Genomic DNA, 22,997 nt, shown 5'->3' with positions numbered 1-22,997 from the left:
GACAAGATTGTCATTCTTTAGCTTTTCAATATTAGGCATTTTGTTCTCTTCCCAACTTTCTTTTTAATAAAAAATATTTGAGAATAAATAACAACTCTCAAATGAATTGCAGGTTATTTAAAAATTGGGGATACATAATAGCTTGCTGACATAAAAATATTCCCTTTTCTTAGGTCAAGATTAACTTTTTGAAGGCTTAGAACTTCAAAAAGGGATGCTTTTAATGGAAAATGCAGGGGGAAAAAAGCTTTCAACTCATCAGTCCGTACATAGTTGGCAGCAGAGCAAATCGTATTGTTCATGCAAAAATCATCTATAATTTTCAGTATTTCCTGTCATTATTGCCATTCTGAGGTGTTACACATATGGCTTTGTGATTTCCATGTGCTAGTGACCTACTTGGAGGACACGGAGTGTCAGAGCTGAAAGGACTCTGATGTTCATGGTTGTTCATCCATACACTTAATTCCTCAACTGGAAGAAAATGCCATCCCAGTTACAAATCCGCAGTCCTGTAGATTTTTTTTATGTATCAAGTGCTCATATAGCACTTGGCTATAAATGATGTTGTGCCAGGTATTATCTCAAGAGCTTTACACATATTAACTCAGTAGTCTCCTAATAACTTTTTGCTGTAGGTTGGCCCTGCTATCATTCCCATTTTACAGATGAGGAAACTGAGCTACCAAGAGTTTGAGTAACTTGTCATAAGTCACACAGTTAGGAAGAGGTGACACTCTTCAACCGGTACTCTAAGTTACACTACCTCACAGTTAGTAACTTCATTAATGCTTCTGTTACTAATTTGAGTGATTGTTTTATACCAGGCACTTGTTAAGGATAAGGTTTGAGTAAGTACAGTCCCTGCCCTCATGGAACTTGCATGGTAAGCACCTTTATAGCAATTCTGCTAAGCTCATTCTTTTCCCTAGAATCTTCCAAGAAAAGAATGCCCCAGAAATTCCAGAAGTTTTGGAAAACCTTGTGGATCAGTATTCCTGTTACATACAGAACATTTAATATACTAGACAAAAATAGTGGATTCAACATCCCTGCTCAAATACTGCAACTGAGAAGTTGCTTTAGATGGCTACTGGACAGGGAAATAAAAATAACTTTTTAATGTCACATCATACTAGAGTGGAAGATATTGATATGGACACAGTTTATGTGCCTTAATACTTGAGATCCATTTTAGTCATCATAAGTTGGCATGACTGAGATGCAATATTTACCTTTGATACTCTTCTTCTCTGATTAATTGCTGGACGAATAATTCATGCACCTTGCCTGGAGCCTCTTCCCTGACTGCCTTTCTATCACCCCCTGATTTGGCCCACCTGTCTGCTTCTTCAAAGCATCTCCTATCCTTCCTGTTGCTGCTTTTCTCACACCGCAAAGCAGAGAAAAATTTATAAGTTTTTTTAAAAATAACTTAACAGCAACTGTAAGAAAACTGGATTCACTGCAACAAGACTGACCCGTTACTAGTGATGACTCTCATCAGAGTGACTAACATGCAACACTTTGCCCCTCCTCCCACACCTATTCATTCATTCCAGGCCTAGGGCTGAAGATGTGTCAAGGATCCTCATCTCCTCTCCCATGTGCTGCCTTTAATATCAGCCATGCTCAGAGCCTCTCTATCCTGTGACCCTGAAGGCAAGAGGGGAGTGGGAGGCCAGGAAAGGCTACGTGGCACAATGCAGAAGGTAGCAGCAGCAGGTACATTGCCTGCAGTGACTTCCAAGAAATTCAGTACTATTCTAGGACAAACACCCGACCAAATTTATTTATTTATTTATTTATTTTTTGTTGTTGTTGTTGTTGTTGAGACAGAGTCTCGCTCTGCCGCCCAGGCTGGAGTGCAGTGGCCAGATCTCAGCTCACTGCAAGCTCCGCCTCCCGGGTTCACGCCATTCTCCTGCCTCAGCCTCCCGAGTAGCTGGGACTATAGGCGCCCGCCACCTCGCCCGGCTAGTTTTTTGTATTTTTAAAGTAGAGACGGGGTTTCACCATGTCAGCCAGGATGGTCTCGATCTCCTGACCTCGTGATCCGCCCGTCTCGGCCTCCCAAAGTGCTGGGATTACAGGCTTGAGCCACCGCGCCCGGCCCCACCAAATTTATAAATCTCAATATCTACCAGCCTCAGAGCAGAAAGTTTACTTAGGTCATGTATTCCTAAAGAGTATGATGCTCAGAGAATTGCTAAAAATTAATAGAAAAATAGGAATGATTTCAGATTGTGACATTCAGTGACCTGTGTCAGGTAGTGAGAACAATATGTGACTTTAGATCTCCCTTTTATACCACAGGGAGACCCCGGCAACATCCTGGTCTCTCCTTTTATTGTGCAGCCATCATAGTTGACCCCATTCAAGTTGTAATCATAGGATCCTTAGACGACTACATTTTGAACCTCACTCTCAGTATGCATTTCCATTACTTTTGTTAATTTTGCTTAGGAAGACAACTGCCTTCACCTGGTTGATTTTGCCCAATTTCATGGGGCATGAATACAGAAGACAGAGAAACTTGGTTCCAGTGAGGAAATACGACCTGTTGATGTTTTGAACTATGGACTTAACTAGAGCCTAGATTTTCTTCAGTTTCAGGGATTTCTGTCCTCATGAGTAAGACTATTTATGACCAGCTCTGTTGTAGGTTTTTATATTTCTACACGTAACAATAAACTTACTATCTTGTCTTTGACTGGGGTGAGTATATGTCTTAGATGTTTCCTCCCTGCAAGAGAAAACTCAGTTCCAAGATACAAGTCACTTTTTCATCCCTAGCTCATTCACAATGATGTGCTGCTGCCAACCAGTCACACCAGACAGGAGTCTCTGTAGCATTACACAAGCTCATATCCCAGTGATTGTCCCTAAAAACTCCCACATGGGAACGGAGGCCACATTACCTAGATTGACGTTCCAATTGTAGTGTCCAAACACTTGCTTTTGATTTGCTTCTTACTAGTACTTGTGCAGGGGCTTCTTCAAAAAGCCAACAAAATTTAAAATATAACTGATGACTTACAGTAGTGCACTTTCAAAGTAGAGGCTTATTAAAACCAGCCTGCCAGCAAGAAAGCGGCACAGAATAGGAAACAAAGATTTCGTTTCTTTAATTTAGTTCTCCAAAGATAATCCTTTCTTTTTGACAGTCTCTTGAACATTTCCTTTCACAGGGCGATGTCTATATTCTCTCTTGAGATAAATTTTCCTCACTCATGTCACACTGTATTCACTTCATCCTGAGTTTCTTTGTTGTTTTCTGTGGATCTGAGAGAACATCTTAGGTTTTCCAAGTAGGCAACTCGCCCTTCTGCTTTTCATAATTTACAGTAGGTGGCGCCATAGCTGCAGTGTTATAGACAAGACACACGGGGATTTTTTTTTTTTTTTTTTTTTTCCAGATTAGGATATTTTGAGCCTGAGAATCTAATTAAACCAGCAGTATCCTGATAGAACTTGAACCTCCTCTACAAGAACGTAGGAGGGAAAAGTGAAAAATGATGTAAAGTCCAAGGTAAAAAGATGATTGTCACTAGATAGCCAGGGAGACTGACTTGACATAAAGGAGGATGTTCGTCTCAGACGGAGAGGGACCCCCGAACCAGAGGCTGCAGGGAAGGTGTCAAGACCTATGCACTTGGGGAAAAATAGCTTTGCGGGTGATTAAGATGAAAAGTACACTCCTAGGGAAATAAACTTACTTGGGTAATTGTTCTAAATTACCTCACTTAATTGTCGTCACTTATTTTACCCTACCTTCCCAACAAATAATCTGTCTCTCTAGTTCTCTCTCCAAATTCTCTCCTCATGTTTCCTTTTTTTTTTTTTTTTTTTTTTTTTTTTGCCAAGATGAAGGTCTCATAAGGATTTTCACCAGCAGCTGACCCTTAGTGTTCCCTAAAACCCATAGAAACTATGATCAACCTCAGAATGAATCCATTTAGGAGATGGATAAGGGAGGGAAGCCGCAGACTATAACGTCTTGGGAATCAACAACTTCCTCTTCTCAATTTTTGTAGGACCAGGCACCTTCCTAACTCATTACTCAGATTGTCTGAAAGCAGCTTATCTTTTTGTCTCACAGAATTACTTCTCTCCACTTCCAGCCCTCATTATCAGGTTTAGGCTGATTCTATGAAAAGAAAGGTGGATAAAAGGATTTTCAGTTGCAGCAGGATAATTTGGTAGCTGACAGTCTGACAGCCATGTATTAGAAGTTATTCACCACATATCTCCTATTCCAACACCACAGCCAACTACATACAATTGTCTAGGGCTGACCAGGTAGTAAAGGATGAGGCTGGGAAAATCAGTATCAACATCCCACAGGTGAACTGTACATTTTATTCTTTTTAAATTTGGTAATTTATTAAGCCTAAATAATCAAATGCACAAGACTCTCTTTTCAGCATGACTGTTAAATCCACTGTTGATCTCTGCTGGCATCCCTTCATCACAGTGCATAAAGCTGATGTAAAATGAAGGAGAGCAGTGAGGAAGGGTATTTCCAGGAAAGGTTGGTTAGATGACTGACAAGGGATCTGCAAAGAAGGAAACATTTTCCTTGGTAATTTAGCCTCATTCCATGGTCCTATCTTCAACATTACATGTCTAGAAACTACAAGTGAATCATCCTTTTGGGGACAGACTCACATTAACCAGTATTACATAAGTCTGATGTATAAGTCACAATACCAACATGCTACTCATTAAGAGTTAATGCAACAAGTTGTCTCTTCCCTAGACAAACACCTATATGGGAAGCCAAATTATAGCCCAAGACCCAACGACTCCCAAGTGCAAGACCAAGAGTCTTGGTCAGCAGGAATCACCAAGAGGAACTGATGGATGATCAGTTCCTCCATCAGTTGCTGGGTGATCTCAGCCACGAGTGCTGTCACACATAACAAGCAGGGATGGAGAGCTAGGACATTCCAAGACCTGGACTGGGAACTGCACAATCCACTGTTGGTTCACTGTGGGGATTGGAATGGGGACCCAGGGGACCAGAACTTGACATAGAGGAGTACCAGTCCAGAGCCAGGTATACTATCCAAACTGAGTCCTCAGAGAAATCCCCGGAGGGGAATTGCAAGCACAAAGCTACTTGTGAAGTCAAGGAAACATGAGCAATGGGAACGATGGTCTAACTAAAGGGGAAAGAAGCTGCGTTAACTACTCTTTATTGATTTCCTGTAGTCACAATTAAATACAAATGAAGACACAGATTTGGAGAAAAGTAATCCAGGCTGGGCGTGGTGACTCACGCCTGTAATCCGAGCACTTTGGGAGGCCGAGGCAGGCGGATCACCTGAGGTCAGGAGTTCGAGACCAGCCTGGCCGACATGGTGAAACCCCATCTCTACTAAAAATACGAAAATTAGCTGGGCATGGTGGCAGGCACCTGTAATCCCAGCTACTCAGGAGGCTGAGGCAGGAGAATCGCTTGAACCCGGGAGGCGGAGGTTGCAGTGAGTGGAGAATGCACCATTGTACTCTAGCCTGGGAGACAGAGCAAGACTCCATCAAAAGGAGGAGGAGGAGGAGGAGGAGGAGGAGGAGGAGGAGGAGGAGGAGGAGGAAAGGCAATCCAATTCTTACTTAATAAAAATAAGAAATGTGTGGTAAAACAAATGCAAACAGTATGCCTCAGTATATGGTGAAAATAGTTTCCCCTTCTCACAGATTCACTATTAGCAGTTTCAAGCACCAAGCTTTGAGAAACTACAGCAGTGGCTTCAGGATTTTTTTTTTTTTAAGTGATGGATGGTCTGTAAGATTTTACTTCCAGAGATTGATTCAGTAGGTAGTACCAGGAACCCAGAATGTTCTCCCATCCAGGAGGCTCTGAGATGAGGTTAGGCTTAGACCCCATCAGGCTAATCTGGCTCTAAGGATCTCCTGGGCCTTTCTGCAAAAGAGACCCCTAACCTGGGCTCTGGACCAGATCTTGGGTGGGCACTGGCTGAGCTAGCCTTGTAATGCTGTTTATTATATGCCAGGCTGAGTCTACGACCATTCCACCCTGAACGTGCCCAATCTCATCCTTGTATGCCAGGCTGATAAAATGTTTCCAAATTTAAATTTGGAAATTTAAATTTCCAAATTTTTACACATTTAATTCCGTTCCCTAAATTCCAGCCATCTAACCCAGGAGACTTTTTCTCCTCTGCATCTAACAGATCTATCAGCTGTTGAACTCAGAGTTGAACTGTGAGCATTTTGGTATCACCTTGTTGGCTGCTCTTTGCCTACACATTGTGCTTTTCCAAGTGTCCTGAGAATGTGAGATCTGTGGGTTGAGGCAGTGAAGGCTCCATGAAAACAGCAGGTCTTGCTCCTCATTCATCCCACAAATGATTTGAGGACTGACCATGTGCTCATGGTAAGGCACTGGCAACAGAGTAATAATCAAAACATTTCTTGTTGGAATGCAGTCAGTCCTAGGGGAATGAAATAGACAACAAAGAAACAAGCAAGCTGGATATCCAAGTGTGGAATTCAAGAGAAAGGTTCAGCCTGGAAATAGAAATGAGTGTAATTGGCACAGAGATGAAACTTAAAGCCATGAAACCGGGAAGCTTCCCCCAAGGGAGTGTCCTAGAAGGAAAAAGGTCAAAGAATCCAGTCCTGGAGCAACTGTTCATGAAGCCACAGGGAGATGAGGAAGATTTGGCAAAGGAGACTGGGAAGCAATGGCCAGAAATGAAGAGAAGCAGAAGAGTGTGGTGTTTCTGTGTTTAGGCTTTTGTCCCCTTTGTTCTGGTCAGCAGCAACTAACTAGGTTTTGAATTGATGGGTGACACATCCATTAAGTCAGGGTATCTGGGACAGTCTAAGAAAATCTCAGAAGAAGGATTATTAATTTAGGCCCTACAGGGTGAGTAGGAATGGGGTAAGAATGGAAAAGGCTATTGCAAGAGAAGGAGAATGTACGAGCAAAGATCTGGAATCAGGAATAGTTCATTTGGAGGAGGTATGAAGAGTGGAGAGAGCGGAGAGGGAGGTTTTTGGGAAAGGTGAGTGTGGCTAAATTCAAGGGCCTGAAAAAGGAGTTTGGACTCAGCTTAAATGAGGATAAAATATTGGATGCTCCAAGCCAGTGACTCTCAATCCAGCATGACTTCATTCCTCACTACCCCCCACCGCGCCCCCAGGACATTTGGTATCTGGAGATATCTGTTATTGTCATTATGAGGTAGGGTGCTATTGGTATCTAAGGGGTAGAGACCAAGGGATCTTTTTAAAATAGTGTACAGTGCACAGGATAGCCCCTGCCCAAAGAATTATCCAGCCAAAAATGTCACTGGTGCTGAGGCTGAGAACACTGCCCTAAAATGCACTCTAATGAACCCCTCGTATTTTAGCAGTAGGCACAGGCAGCTGTATTTGTTGGTGGCTTTGATGTTTTAGGATTTAAACAATAAGATTCTCTTTCTTCCTCAGGTCTCCTCTCTTTTTTATAGTAGATATTAAAGTAGAAAAGAATTTCAGCATCGTATTTCATATATACTAGGTGAGGGGAGGGCATTAGTATGTTTTCTTCTAGCTTAATTTCTAAGATTCCATCTTACTACCTCACCTTTCCAGTGTCTGTTATGTCCAAAATAACTGAACAATGCAATATAGTTGTATGTCCCTTAATGTGTTCATAATATGATTATTTAGAGTTAGAACAGATGGTTCAGAGTCAAGATACTAGCCAAGATACTAGATACAAGACACAAGATACTAGAAAATTTTCCATTTTCTCCAAAGTGAGAGAGAAAGTGCTAGGCAGAGTATGCAGTGTACACTTTTGTTTAAAAGACAGCAACATGCAAAAGCCAAATGTTTGCGTCACAGCTACAAATATTGAAACAAAAAGAGGCAATATAGAATGCAAGAATTCTCACTTCCAGAGTGAGGATCAGGAACTACAGAGAGAACTCGGGTTTGTCGAGAATAAAAATGGGTAATGTCCCTCCAAGAAGTGATACCATGTCTTTTTTCCAGTGCTATATGTTCCACATGTATGTTGGAGTTCGTGCCGGAGGAGGGATCGGGGATGAAATCGAAGACCCAGCAGGAGATGAATATGAGATCTATCGAATCATCTTTGACATCACTTTCTTCTTCTTTGTTATTGTCATTCTCTTGGCCATAATACAAGGTAAGTGTCATCCTCGCTGAAGCTGATAACATCTAGAATTTGAGCCACATATTGCTGAAGTTAATATTCAAGGTAGGGTAATAACATCAAGTGTTTCCTGGCAAAGCCAAATCAAACTTTTCCTTTCAGTATTTCTTCATCGTGCAGTCTACAGGGGGAAAGGTAAAGCAGCATGGAACCCTGGTATGAATGGAAGATACAGTGTTATTTTGTCTTCTTTCAAATAACATAATGGAAAGGGCACTTTCCTTGGTTTGATTCTCACCTCTGGGTTTCAGACTCATGAACCCCAGCTTTACAATCTTGGGTGGATGAGCCATTTAACCCTTTAAACTTCTAAGCCAGCTGGGTGCGGTGGCTCATGCCTATAATCCAAGGACTTTGGGAGGCTGAGGCAGGTGGATCATTTGAGGTTAGGAGCTAGAGCCCAGCCTGACCAACATGGTGAAACCCCATCTCTACTAAAAATACAAAACTAGCCAGGCATGGTGGCACACGCCTGTAATCCCAGCTACCTGAGAGGCTGAGGCAGGAGAACTGCTTGAACCCAGGAGGTGGAGGTTGCGGTGAGCTGAGATCACATCATTGCACTCCAGCCTGGGCAAGAAGAATGAAACTCCATTTCAAAAACCACACACACACACAAACCCACCACCATCAACAACAACTTCTAAGCCCTATGGTTGTTGAGAATTTTTTAAATAACATACAGGCCAAGCACGGTGGCTCACGCCTGTAATCCCAACACTTTGAGAGGCTGAGGCAGGTGGATCACTTGAGGTCAGGAGTTCAAGACCAGCCTGGCCAACATGGTGAAACGTTGTCTCTACTAAAAATACAAAACTTAGCCTGGTGTGGTGGTATGAACCTATAATCCCAGCTACTTGGGAGGCTGAGGCAGAAGAATCACTTGAACCCCAGAGGAGGAGGTTGCAGTGAGCAGAGGTCGCACCATTGTGTTCCAGCCTGGGTGATGAGCAAAACCCCATCTCAAAAAAAAAAAAAAAAAGGGGGGTAGCTGGCAAGATGGCCAAATAGGAACAGCTCCAGACCGCAGCTCCCAGCAAGACCAATGCAGAAGGCGGGCGATCTCTGCATTTCCAACCGAGGTACCCAGTTCATCTCACTGGGACTGGTTGGACAATGGGTGCAGCCCACAGAGGGTGAGCAGAAGCAGGGTGGGGTGTCACCTCACCTGGGAAGCACAAGGGGTTGGGGAATCTCCTCTAGCCAAGGGAAACCGTGAGAGACTGTACCGGGAGGAATGGTGCACTCCAGCCCAGATACCGTGCTTTTCCCACAGTCTTTGCAACCAGCAGACCAGGAGATACCCTCCACTGCCTACGCCACCAGGGCCCTGGGTTTCAAGCACAAAACTGGGTGGCTATTTGGGTAGGCACCAAGCTAGCTGCAGAAGTTTTTTTCATACCCCAGTGGCACCTGGGACACCAGCGAGACAGAACCATTCACTCCCCCAGAAGGATATCTGAAGCCAGGGAGCCAAGTGGTCTGGCTCGGCAGGTCCCACCCCCACGGACCCCAGCAAGCAAAGATCCACTGGCTTGAAATTCTCACTGCTAGCACAGTGCTATGAGGTTGACCTCGGTTGCTCCAGCTTGGTCAGGGGAGGGCCATCTGCCATTGCTGAGGCATGAGTAAGCAGTTTTAGCCTCACAATGTAAACAGAGCCACTGGGAAGTTGGAATTGGGTGGAGCCCACTGCAGCTCAGCAAGGCCGCTGCGGCCAGACTGCCTCTCTAGATTCCTTCTCTCTGGGCAGGGCATCTCTGAAAAAAGAGACAGCAACCCCATTCAGGTACTTAGAGATAAAACCCTCATCTTCCTGGGACAGAGCACCTGGGGGAAGGGGTGGCTGTGGGTGCAGCTTCAACAGACTTAAATGTCCCTGCCTGACAGCTGTGAAGACAGCAGATCTCCCAGCATAGTGTTCGAGCTCTAATAAGGGACAGACTGCCTCCTGAAGTGGGTCCCTGACCCCCATGTATCCTGACTGGGGCCAACAGACACCTCATACAGGAGAGCTCTGGCTGACATTTGATGGGTGCGCCTCTGGGAAGAAGCTTCCAGAGGAAGGAACATGCAGCAATCTTTGCTGTTCTGCAGCCTCCACTGGTGATACCCAGGCAAACAGGGTCTGGAGTGGACCTCCAGCAAACTCCAGCAGACCTGCAGCAGAGGGGCCTATTAGAAGGAAAACTAACAAACAGAAAGGAATAGTATCAACATCAACAAAAAGGACATGCACTCAAAGAGACTCCATCCGAAGGTCACCAACATCAAAGACTAAAGGTAGATAAATCCATGGAGATGGGGAGAAACCAGCACAAAAAGGCTGAAAATTCCAAAAACTGGCACACCTCTTCTTTCCAAATATCACAACTTCTTGCCAACAAGGGAACAAAACTGGATGGAGAATGAGTTTGACAAAATGACAGAAGTAAGCTTCAGAAGGTGGGTAATAACAAACTCCTCCGAGCTAAAGGAGCATTTTCTAACCCAATGCAATGAAGCTGAGAACTTTGAAAAAAGGTTAGAGAAATTGCTAACTAGAATAACCAGTTTAGAGGAGAACATAAATGACCTGATGGAGCTGAAAAACACAGCATGAGAACTTCATGAAGCATACACAAGTACCAATAGCTGAATCCATCAAGCAGAAGAAAGGATATCAGAGATTGAAGGTGAACTCAATGAAATAAAGTGGGAAGACAAGATTAGAGAAAAAAGAGTGAAAAGAAATGAACAAATCCTCCAGGAAATATGGGACTATGTGAAAAGACCAACTATACGTTTGACTGGTGTACCTGAAAGTGACAGGAGAATGGAACCAAGTTGGAAAACACTCTTCAGGATATTATCCAGGAGACCTTCCCCAACCTAGCAAGGCAGACCAATATTCAAATTCAGGAAATCCAGAGAACACCACAAAGATAATCCTTGAGAAGAGCAACCCCAAGAACATAATGGTCAGATTCACCAAGGTTGCAATGAAGGAAAAAATGTTAAGGGCAGCCAGAGAGAAAGGTCGGGTTACCCACAAAGGGAAGCCCATCAGACTAATAGCAGATCTCACTGTAAAAACCCTGCAAGCCAGAAGAGAGTGGGGGCAAATATTCAACATTCTTAAAGGGAAGAATATTCAACTCAGAGTTTCACATCCAGCCAAACTAAGCTTCATAAGTGAAGGAGAAATAAAATCCTTTAAAGACAAGCAAATGCTGAGAGATTTTGTCACCAGCAGGCCTGCCTTACAAGAGCTCCTGAAGGAAGCACTAAAAATGGAAAGGAACAACCAGTACCAGCCACTGCAAAAACACACCAAATTGTAAAGACCATTGACACTATGAAGAAACTGCATGAACTAACGGGAAAAATAACTAGCTAGCATCATAATGACAGGATCAAGTTCACACATAACAATATTAACCTTAAATATAAACAGGCTAAATGCCCAAATTAAAAGACACAGACTGGCAAATTGGATAAAGAGTCAAGACCCATCAATGTGCTGTATTCAGGAGACCCATCTCATGTGCAAAGACACACATGGGCTCAAAATAAAGGGATGGAGGAATATTTACCAAGCAAATGGAAAAAAAAAAATAGCAAGGATTGTAATTCTAGTCTCTGATAAAACAGATTTCAAACCAACAAAGGTCAAAAGAGACAAAGAAGGGCATTACATAATGGTAAAGGGATCAATGCAACAAGAAGAGCTAACTATCCTGAATATATATGCACCCAATACAGGAGCACCCAGATTCATAAAACAAATTCTTAGAGACTTACAAAGAGACTTAGACTCCCCACAATAATAGTGAGAGACTTTAACACCCCACTGTCAATATTAGATCAATGAGAGAAAATTAACAAGGATATCCAGGACTTGAACTCACCTCTGGACCAAGCAGACCTAACAGACATCTACAGAACTCTCCACCCCAAATCAACAGAATATACATTCTTCTCAGTACCAATTCACACTTACTCTAAAATTGACCACATAATTGGAAGCAAAACGCTCCTCAGCAAATGCGAAAGAATGGAAATCCTCACAAAGAGTCTCTCAGACCACAGTGCAATCAAATTAGAACTCAGGATTAAGAAACTCACTTAAAACCGCACAACTACATGGAAACTGAAAAACCTGCTCCTGAATGACTACTGGGTAAGTAACGAAATTAAGGCAGAAATACAGATGTTCTTTGATACTGATGAGAACAAAGACACCACGTGCCAGAATCTCTGGGACACATATAAAGCAGTGTGTAGAGGGAAATTTATAACACTAAATGCCCACAAGAGAAAGCAGGAAAGATCTAAAATTGACACCCTAACATCACAATTAAAATAACTAGAGAAGCAAGAGCAAACAAATTCAAAAGCTAGCAGAAGACAAGTAATAACTAAGACAGTGAGTCAAGATCGTGCCACTGCACTCCAGCCTGAGCGACAGAGCAAGACTCCATCAAAAAAAAAAAAAAAAAAAAAAACCAGAAATAACTAAGATCACTGCAGAACTGAAGGAGATAGAGAAAGGGAAAACCCTTCAAAAAATCAGTGGATCCAGGAGCTGGTTTTTTGAAAAGATCAACAAAATAGATAGACCACTAGCCAGACTAACAAAGAAGAAAAGAGAGAAGAATCAAATAGATGCAATACAAAATTATAAAGGGGATATCATCACCGATCCCATACATATACAAACTACCATCAGAGAATACTATAAACACCTCTACGCAAATAAACTAGAAAATCTAGAAGAAATGGATAAATTCCTGGACACATACACCCTCCCAAGACTAAACCAGGAAGAAGCTGAATCCCTGAATAGATCGATAACAAGTTCTGAAATTGAGGCAGTAATTAATAGCCTACCAACCAAAAAAGTCCAGGACCTGACAGATTCACAACTGAATTCTACTCGAGGTACAAAGAGGAGCTGGTACCATTCCTTCTGAAACTATTCCCAACAATAGAAAAAGAGGGAATTCTCCCTAACTCATTTTATGAGACCAGAATCATCCTGATACCAAAACCTGGCAGAGACCCAACAAAAAAAGAAAATTTCAGGGCAATATCCCTGATGAACATCAATGTGAAAATCCTCAATAAATAACTGGCAAACCAAATCCAGCAGCACATCAAAAAGCTTATCCACCACAATCAAGTCGGCTTCATCCCTGGGATGCAAGGCTGGTTCAACATATGCAAGTCAATAAACGTAATCCATCACATAAACAGAACCAATGACAAAAACCACATGATTATCTCAATAGATGCAGAAAAGGCCTTCGACAAACTTCAACAGCCCTTCATGCTGAAAACTCTCAATACACTAGGTATTGATGGAAGGTATCTCAAAATAATAAGAGCTATTTATGATGAACCCACAGCCAGTATCATGCTGAATGGCCAAAAACTGGAAGCATTCCCTTTGAAAACTGGCACAAGACAAGAATGTCCTCTCTCACCACTCCTATTCAACATAGTGTTGGAAGTTCTGGCCAGGGCAATCAGGTAAAACAAAGAAATAAAGGCTATTCAGTTAGTAACAGAGAAAGTCAAATTGTCTGTTTGCAGATGACATGATTGTATATTTGGAAAATCCCATCATCTCAGCCCAAAATCTCCTTACACTGATAAGCAACTTCAGTAAAGTCATAGGATACAAAATCAATGTGCAAAAATCACAAGCATTCCTATATACCAATAATAGACAAACAGCCAAATCATGAGTGAACTCCCATTCACAACTGCTACAAAGAGAATAGAATGCCTAGGAATACAACTTTCAAGGAATGTGAAGGACCTCTTCAAAGAGAACTACAAACTACCACTCAAGGAAATAAGAGAGGACACAAACAAATGGAAGAACATACCATGCTCATGGATAGGAAGAATCAGTGTCGTGAAAATGTCCATACTGCCCAAAGTAATTTATAAATTCAATGCTATCCTCATCAAGCTACCATTGACTTTCTTCACAGAATTGGGGAAAAAACTACTTTAAATTTCATATGGAACCAAAAAAGAGCCCACATAGCCAAGACAATCCTAAGCAGAAAAAACAAAGCTGGAGTCATCACACTGCCTGACTTCAAACTATACTACAAAGCTACAGTAACAAAAACAGCATGGTACTGGTACCAAAACAGATATATAGAACAATGAAACAAAACAGAGGCCTCAGAAACAACACTACACATCTACAACTATCTGATCTTTGACAAACCTGACAAAAAGAAGCACTGGGGAAAGGATTCCCCATTTAATAAATGGTGTTGGGAAAACTGGCTAGCCATATGCAGAAAGCTGAAACTGGATTCCTTCCTTACAACTTATACAAAAATTAACTCAAGATGGATTAAAGACTTAAACATAAGACCTAAAACCATAAAATCCCTAGAAAAAACCTAGGCAATACCATTCAGGACATAGGCATGGGCAAAGACTTCATGACTAAAACACCAAAAGCAATGGCAACAAAAGCCAAAATTGACAAATGGGATCTAATTAAACTAAAGAGCTTCTGCACAGCAAAAGAAACTATCATCAGAGTGAACAGGCAACCTCCAGAATGGGAGAAAATTTTTTGCTGTCTCTCCATCTGATATCCAGAATCTACAAAGAACTTAAACAACTTTACAAAAATAAAACAAACAGCCCCATCAAAAAGTGGGTGAAGGATATGAACAGACACTTCTCAAAAGATGACATTTATGCCGCCAACAAACATGAATAAAAGCTCATCACTTGTCATTGAAGAAATGCAAATCAAAACCACAATGAGATACCATTTTATGCCAGTTAGAATGGCAATCATTAAAAAGTCAGGAAACAACAGATGCTGGAGATGATGTGCAGAAACAGGAACACTTTTACATTGTTTGTGGGAGTGTAAATTAGTTCAACCATTGTAGAAGACATTGTGGCGATTCCTCAAGGATCTAGAACTAGAAATACCATTTGACCCAGCAATTGCATCACTGGGCATATACCCAAAGAATTATAAATCATTCTACTATAAAAACACATGCACACGCATGTTTATTGTGGCACTGTTCACAATAGCAGACTTGGAACCAACCCAAATGCCCATCAATGATAGACTAGATTTTAAAAAGTGCCACATATACACCATGGAATACTATGCAGCCATAAAAAAGGATGAGTTCATGTCCTTTGCAGGGACGTGGATGAAGCTGGAAACCATCATTCTCAGCAAACTAACACAAGAACAGAAAACAAACACCACATGTTCTCACTCATAAGTGGGAGTTGAACAATGAGAACACATGGACACAGTGGGGCATCACACACCAGGACCTGTTGGGGGGTCGGGATAGCATTAGGAGAAATACCTAATGTAGATGACGAGTTGATGGGTGCAGCAAAAACCACCATAGCACATGTATACCTGTGTAACAAATCTGCACATTCTACACATGTACCCCAGAACTTAAAGTATAATAAAAAAGGACATACATTCAAGTACCCAGTGTAATACTTGATGCATAGTCAATGGTTTATAAATAACTATAACACTATTAATAGTATCATTGTTGAGTACCTACTATCTGCCGAGCACATGTATTAACTAATTTTACCATTTCACCAACCTTATGAGAATTGTGCTTTTATGTGTGAAGTAACTGAGCCACAATAAGTCTAAGGAACTTGGCCGAAGTGCACAGCTAAACAGGGCTGGAATCCATCTATACCCAGGCAGTCTGGATCCAGACCCCTTGCAACCACAGTGTTGGTATTGACCCACTAGTTCTTCCTTTTACTTCTGGGCAACTTGGAGTGTGGTGTTTTTCTCTCTCCGAAATGTCATGTTATCTTTTCTGCTTAACACATTTATCCTGGCTTGAATTAAATGTCTGTAAATGTGACAATCTAAATTCCACAGACATCAAATGACACTATTTTTTAGTAAAGTACCATGGACAAGTTTAAGGGACTCATAATTCATTCATTGTGCTCTTATTGAGTGTAAAAATCATGTGTTTTCTAAGAGGGCAAAGTTATAAGATAACTTGGAAGAAAGTATGAAGCCAGCAGGTCTCAGGAGAGAAAAGGAGCTTAAAACAACGCAGTGTTTCTGATTGCCACAGTCAATGAAATTATGGAAGCTTACTTATAAGGGACTTGTGAAAAAAAGTGATTTGAGGCCTGGCACCATGGCTCATGCCTGTAATCCTAACACTTTGGGAAGCTGAGGCCAGAAGATCGCTTGAGCCCAGGAGTTCGAGACCAGCCTGGTCAACATGATGAAACCCTGTCTCTACAAACAGAAATTAGCAGGGTGTGGTGGTATGCACCTGTAACGCTAGCTACTTGGGAAGCTGAGGCAGGAGGATCACTTGAGCCCATGAGGTTGAGGCTGCAGTGAGCTGTGATTGCATCACTGCACTCCAGCCTGGGTGACAGAGCAAGACTGTCCCAGAAAAAAAAAAAAAAAAAAAAAAAAAGTGACTTGAGGCAAATTTCTTCGTTTAAGTGGTCATGTTTTATTTCTACATTACTACTTGAAAAATCTTATTAGTGGAGCTTTCTGTACTTACCCATAAACCTCAGCTGCTCTTTTTCAGCATGAAGTATGTAATAACATCTGTATATGCCAAGTTAACAAAAGGTTTTTCCTGCTGTCACTTCATTTTAAAACACTCTTTCAGTGAGCGTATGTCGCAGTAACTGCACGTACTTCTGCCCCCAAGGAGAGAACACTGCCTCCCTTCTCCTATGAGTATCGGATATGTAGTCACGTTTACCATGTTCTGAGCATTTTGCAAAGTAGTTGTACATCTCCCCTTTCCCTGAGGGGATCAGCCAAGGAAGTGAATTATTCATTGCTTGAGAAAGATTAAATTGTGTTTTTATTTAACACCAGGTCTAATTATCGATGCTTTTGGAGAACTAAGAGACCAACAGGAACAAGTCAAAGAAGACATGGAGGTAAGCTTCTCCATTCATGACTCAGCCTTTTTGTTGTCCTGGGCCCTGGCTTTCCTTACTGCCTTTATCGAGAGAATCATGAATGTGGGAAGGAGGAGGGGAAAGGGCACAACTCGTGGTTTCACTAGCCTGTTTTCCATTCAAGCAATACATATAGTTGAACAGCGTGGTCGGCTGAAACCGTGGTGGACCCCACGTGCATGCAAACAGCAATAGGACACCGTCCTTTCCCTCCAGAAGTGAGGAGACTATTCATTCAAAACCAAAGATTCAATGACAAGTAAACAGATGATTACAGAGCAGTGTGGTGAGTCCTTTATAGGAGTAAAACCCTGAGTGCTAGGGTCTCCAGGGCTGGTATCTGATTCACTCCTGGATGGTCAGGGAATTTCCTAGAAGAAGGGATGTCTGAGCTGAGGCCTGAAGACTGTGGAAGTCTGTGAGTTTGAAAAGGAAAGAGGAGGACAGTTTGGGCAACCTCCCACCCCCTTCTCCCACACCATGGATGTCTCCAGGGGTACCATTCACAATGGGATCTCTGAGCCCATCACCACCTGAAATTATATGCCAAGACCGATTTTAGGGAATTTGATGCGCAGGTTTTTTTCTTAGCAGCCTCAGTGCTACCAGATGCAGATTAAATTCTGAGGCCGAGGCTGGAGAGGAAGACCAGTGAATGAAGAACCTAATCACTCATTTGAGAAATTTACAGTTTAATATATGGGCTGTGGGAAACAAGAAAAGGGCTTTAGGCAGGGCAGTCAGATGACCAGATTTGCATTTTAAAAAGATCACTGTGGTTTAAAATGTGAGGCATGAACTAAAAACTGGCAAGAACAGGGACAGGGAAATGAGCTGTCAGCATTTTCCAGGTGGGAGCCTCTGAAGCTTTTGCTAAAGAGGTGCCACCTGGGAGTTGGGCAAGTACTGCCTGAATCCATCTAGTTCCTGCATCCTCAGTGAGGGACTTGGTGATTGGCCAAATGCAGAGGATGGAGAGGATGGAGCAAGCAAGGGGATATCCAGGTTTCAGGCATTAGCCACCAGAGGGATGGTGGCATAGTTAGCTGACACAGGTAACCCAGAGGAAGCACAGGTTCCTCGGTAAAGCTGATGAGTGTGATTTGAGCCAGTTCAATGGAAGAGACGTCATTGGAGTGGTATGAAGACCTGATCGATTATTCTTCCCAATTGCTCAATGTGGCCTATCAGCTGTCAGCAGATGGTGATCAATAAGGCAGGAAGAATTTTATACACTATGATAATCATCTTGGTTGTAGTTCCTAAAATACAGGACCTCATAAACATGCTTCAGATGGCATAAAACAGCTTACAACTGGTAGGGAAAGATGAGCACCAGAGTCACATGGGACAATTATTGAGTACATTTGAAATAGTACATGTACAATTCCAATAATAAAATAGGGGGTCTGCTTCTCCTGGGTTTTGTGGACCAGGCCTGTCTGCAAGGGGCAGACCTAAGCAGGTGCCTCTCTACAGGCTGCTTAGGAGAGGCATGGTCTGGAGAAAGTGGAACCAAGAAGACCAGGAACCTGGTCCCTAGAGTTGAAAGTTGTTCTCCATACACATCCACTGGCTAATTCTGTACCTAGCACAGCACCTGGCATGCCCTCACTGAATTGTAGATGGGATGCCTCATAGCTTGATATTTGATTTGGCCTTTTCTAAAGGAAAGTGATCTGCACCTTTTCCCCCTGAGTCATCAGACTTTGGGTGGGTGGGTACTAAGTTTGTAGTTTCAGTTGAGGACACAGTTAATCCTGCTTAGATAACTTTAGTCAATGTCATGAACAAGAGTTGATCACTAAGCCTGGACATTTTCACCTAGGCTAGAGAAAGGAAAAGACGTTGCTTTGCAGCCATCATCATCATCATCCTCTTGTTCCCTGTCTGTGTCTGCTACTTACTGCTGCTGGTACCTGTGTCATTTAAGCCAACACCAAGATATAGTTACAGAGACAGTTCTATTTATATCTGTGGGCTTGGCACAGCCTCCATGTGATGATCTTTGACGTGTATTGAGTGAACCAAATAATAGCTGCCCCTACATGGCGAGTTGTGTTTTCCTTTTGTTTTGCTTTCTGAACTCTGACGTTAATGTTTCCCTTTGTTTTCTAGACCAAATGCTTCATCTGTGGGATAGGCAATGATTACTTCGACACAGTGCCACATGGCTTTGAAACCCACACTTTACAGGAGCACAACTTGGCTAATTACTTGTGAGTGTGCCCGTTTCAGAATCTTCCACCTCTCCAGTAGCCGCCACCAGTCCCCGCCCATCTCAGAATAGAGAGCTTTTTGTTTCTTGTTTAAAAAACAATCGCCGTAGATGCTTTAAGAGAAAGACCAACAGCTAATGGCTCTCTTTTCCTCTGGAGTAGGTTGACTTAAGAAGTTAAGTTGCAGCTCTTCATGTAAATGATACTTTCTAGAACTTGAAATGAAGACGTGGACAGGGAGGAGCAGAGCCTCTCTGCGAATCGTGGTCACGTTTCTCATTTTAGATAAGATTTCCCAGGCTGCTTCCTAGGGAGAGGCGAGTCTCCGTTTTTCTTCTTACAGATCTTAAGAGGACTTTCAGATCTCGACAGGCACTGTTGGATACCAACTTAAAAGCTGCATTTCAAAAAATATTAATACATAGAAATCTTTCCATTACTCGAGATTAGCCAAAACTATACTTTGGTAAAATGCTGTTCTTACTCATTTTTGGACCCACTTTTAGTAACAAACAGAAGAGATGCCGAGTAGCATTATAGGGAAAAAATTGGTCTAACTATACTCAATGGAACTTGATCAGTAAATTAAAACTTCTCCTTAAGCTAGTCTTCGGTTCTAATTCATCAGTGTTGATTTGATTCTGACCAATGTGTATATTCCTAACTTGAAGCCTCTAGGGTCAAATAGCAGCAGATCAGAAAAGTCAGGTCAACAGCCTTTCCTCTTTCTGGTACACTGTAATTTTTCCAAAAATTTGCATGTGGTATTTTCTCTGTGCTGGCCATAATTGAATGCAGCATACAATTTATCTAAATATGCCCTGTTTATCCTAATATTTCCATACAGTTCATTTCTGATCAGTCTCTCTCTATCTGTAGGTTTTTTCTGATGTATCTTATAAACAAAGACGAAACAGAGCACACAGGACAGGTAGGTAAATTATTACGTGTCATCTTCTGAAAGAAATTATAGAGAAGCTCTAAATATCAGAACGAAATGTGTGCATTAAACAGTGAGGGATGGAATTACTTTCAGATATTAGTTGTGGTATCTTGATATAAAGTTCCCGTTATGTTGAATGAGTATGGAAAAGATCGCCTTTGTTACAGTAGAATTCTATACTAATTTTATGTAAAACAATAAGCTTTTACTAACTGCAAATGCTGGATTTGAGTTTTGAATTCCATTATTTTAAAAAATTGAGTTCTTAATTATTGCATAATGTCCTTGATTGTTTAATCAGATAGATGATTTCCAATCAACTTCAAAGTATTATGTACGATGCATATTAAATGTCTAAGGCATTTAAGCTATTTGAAGTTCCTCTTCCAACGTGCAGTTAGTTTGAATTTGAAGGATACAATATTTTAAGAGAACCCTCAAAAGCATAAATGTATATTTATACACACACACATATACATATATATTTTTTGAGACAAGGTCTTGCTGTTTTCCAAGGCTGGAGTGCAGTGGCGTGATCAGGGCTCACTACAGCCTTGACTTCCTGGGCTCAATAAATCCTCCTGTTTCAGCCCCACAAGTACCTGAAACTACAGGCATGCACCACCACGCCTGGCTTTATTATTATTATTAGTAGTAGTAGTAGTAGTAGTAGTATTATTTTAGTGCAGACAAGATCTCGTTATGTTGCTCAGGCTGGTCTCGAATGCCTGAGCTCAAGCGATCCTCCCACCTCAGCCTCCCAAAATGCTGGGATCATAGGCGTGAGCCAGTGTGCCCAGCCAACATATTTTTAATCATTATTATGGTCAGGATGAAGATTATTACTAGAAGTTAATAAGGTCTGGTATAGTTAGTTAGGAACCATCTAAATGAATGTGGACTTCTATTGCGTGTGATATAGGTAACAAAATTGAGTTTCTACCTTATGTTTTGTTAGCACACAGGGGAAAATGTTAATACATTTCCTTGACTTTTACAGGAATCTTATGTCTGGAAGATGTATCAAGAAAGGTGCTGGGAATTTTTCCCAGCAGGGGATTGTTTCCGGAAACAGTATGAAGACCAGCTAAATTAAACAAACTCAGACCCCAATCACCTCTCAAAACCAAAACCCCACCCCTCTCTCAATTTCTCTGCTCTCTTGGAAACATTTTGCTGATTTTGTGAATTGCCAGCGTTGTGTGTTTTCTGGGAGCATCGAAACTGTTTCGGGAGACCTGTTTCCCCACCCCCCGCCACCTTCTGTATTTACGTTGAGACTAAACACGGAAGAATAATCTAAATTCATACTCAGACAAAAAAATGAATTCTGGAAAGAAAACCATTCTGGACACTGTCATAACACACATAGACAGATATTCTTCTGAGGCTCCTGGAGTCTTCTCGAGCTACGGGACCTTCACAGAGACGCGTGGCAGCCACACTCACCCGGCCTCTTTATTTCACCATCCTGGAAGGAAGCTGTCTAATGGTCACAGAGCACTGTAGCACTTAACAGACTGCCATGGACACCAGTTGCGAAGGGAAATAGTGCCTTACTATATGTGGGTTGAGCTATGCAGAAGATATGTGCATGAAAAAACATCTTTATTTTCTTTATGTCGACCTTTCTTTTCTTAGATTGATTTTATGAGGTTTTTTTTTTTTCCTTTAGTCTTTTCTTTGGTGGGGGAGGGTAAGAAAAGCAGTTTGCACCTTAAAAAGAGAAAAAAAAAAAAAAAAGCGGGTGGTGTGTCTCAGGACGAAAGGAGGCTCTTCTCATTCAGCTAAATTCACATTTGCCCTCCCTCCCCCGGCCCCCGCCATATGCTCCTGCTATTATTTTGGTAATGCTCTGATGCAACATTGCAACTTTATGAAATCTTTGTATGAAAACAAAAAGACTGCAAAAAATACACTTTCAAAAGAAACCATTCATTGCATGTTTATTATGCAAGTTTAAATGAACAAACAAAACCTTCGGAAACAAGTTGATCAACGTGAGAGAAATTTCATGATAATTATATTCATAGTAATAAAGTGTCGTGGGCTTAATTGTATATCTGGAGCCAGTGTCATCCACCAACAATGTGATACGTTATGAACTTGACAGTAGTTTTGGGCTTTTCTCTTTCTTTCAGCCACCTGTGATCAGTTTTGTTGATTAAGGACTTCTTGTCAGGTCATTTTTTAATATTAAAGCTGAAGCAATATCCATTCAGGGATTTCATCAGTTGCATCACAAATGATAATATACATCACTCCATTTTTTTCCATTTTGAGTCCTTTTAAATGTAATGCTAACCTTTACAATTAAAAAGTCAGATTCAGAATGGAAACAAGGTCATTTTGCAAACATTGGAGCTCTTTTATTACAAGTCTGCTTGTTAATTTTAGAATTGTAAAACCGCTCTGATTAAACTATTTAACTAACTTTCTCATCCTCTTCTTTCTCCATTTAACTTACAACTGGGACTCATAAAATCTTGAGCTTCTAACTTGAGGTTGGTATAGGACAATCCCAAACACTGCACTGAGACTAACGCTGTCAGATTTCCTGGCACCTCTAAGACTGTTGTTGTATATATCATTGTGGGACCTCAGAGTCACCAGGCACCTGGCCTACCCCTGTCATTTCCCTGTTATATGGATCAGGTAGACC

At 41.7% G+C, this 22,997-nt stretch overlaps 1 protein-coding gene across 21 annotated transcripts in view; it reads left to right on the top strand.

Annotated features, from left to right (window-relative positions):
* LOC105474624 (ryanodine receptor 2) overlaps positions 1–22,769 on the top strand; it is a 786,480-nt gene extending 763,711 nt beyond the window's left edge. For 20 of the 21 annotated variants that reach the window (XM_071073921.1, XM_071073859.1, XM_071073912.1 and 17 more), the window contains 5 exons: positions 8,014–8,170; positions 17,088–17,152; positions 19,292–19,392; positions 20,272–20,323; positions 21,336–22,769. In XM_071073921.1, the coding sequence (XP_070930022.1) occupies positions 8,014–8,170; positions 17,088–17,152; positions 19,292–19,392; positions 20,272–20,323; positions 21,336–21,431 (471 nt within the window). In that variant the 3' untranslated portion in view covers positions 21,432–22,769. Of the gene's footprint in view, positions 1–8,013; positions 8,171–17,087; positions 17,153–17,297; positions 19,267–19,291; positions 19,393–20,271; positions 20,324–21,335 lie in introns of those variants that run through there. The other variant, XM_071073906.1, reaches the window with a different exon arrangement.
* Positions 22,770–22,997: the final 228 nt, after the last annotated feature.

Source organism: Macaca nemestrina, chromosome 1 (genome assembly GCF_043159975.1).
Source record: "Macaca nemestrina isolate mMacNem1 chromosome 1, mMacNem.hap1, whole genome shotgun sequence".
NCBI lineage: Eukaryota > Metazoa > Chordata > Mammalia > Primates > Cercopithecidae > Macaca > Macaca nemestrina.
The sequence above is the reverse complement of the archived record's forward strand: the minus strand, read 5'-3'. Positions and strand labels throughout refer to the sequence as shown.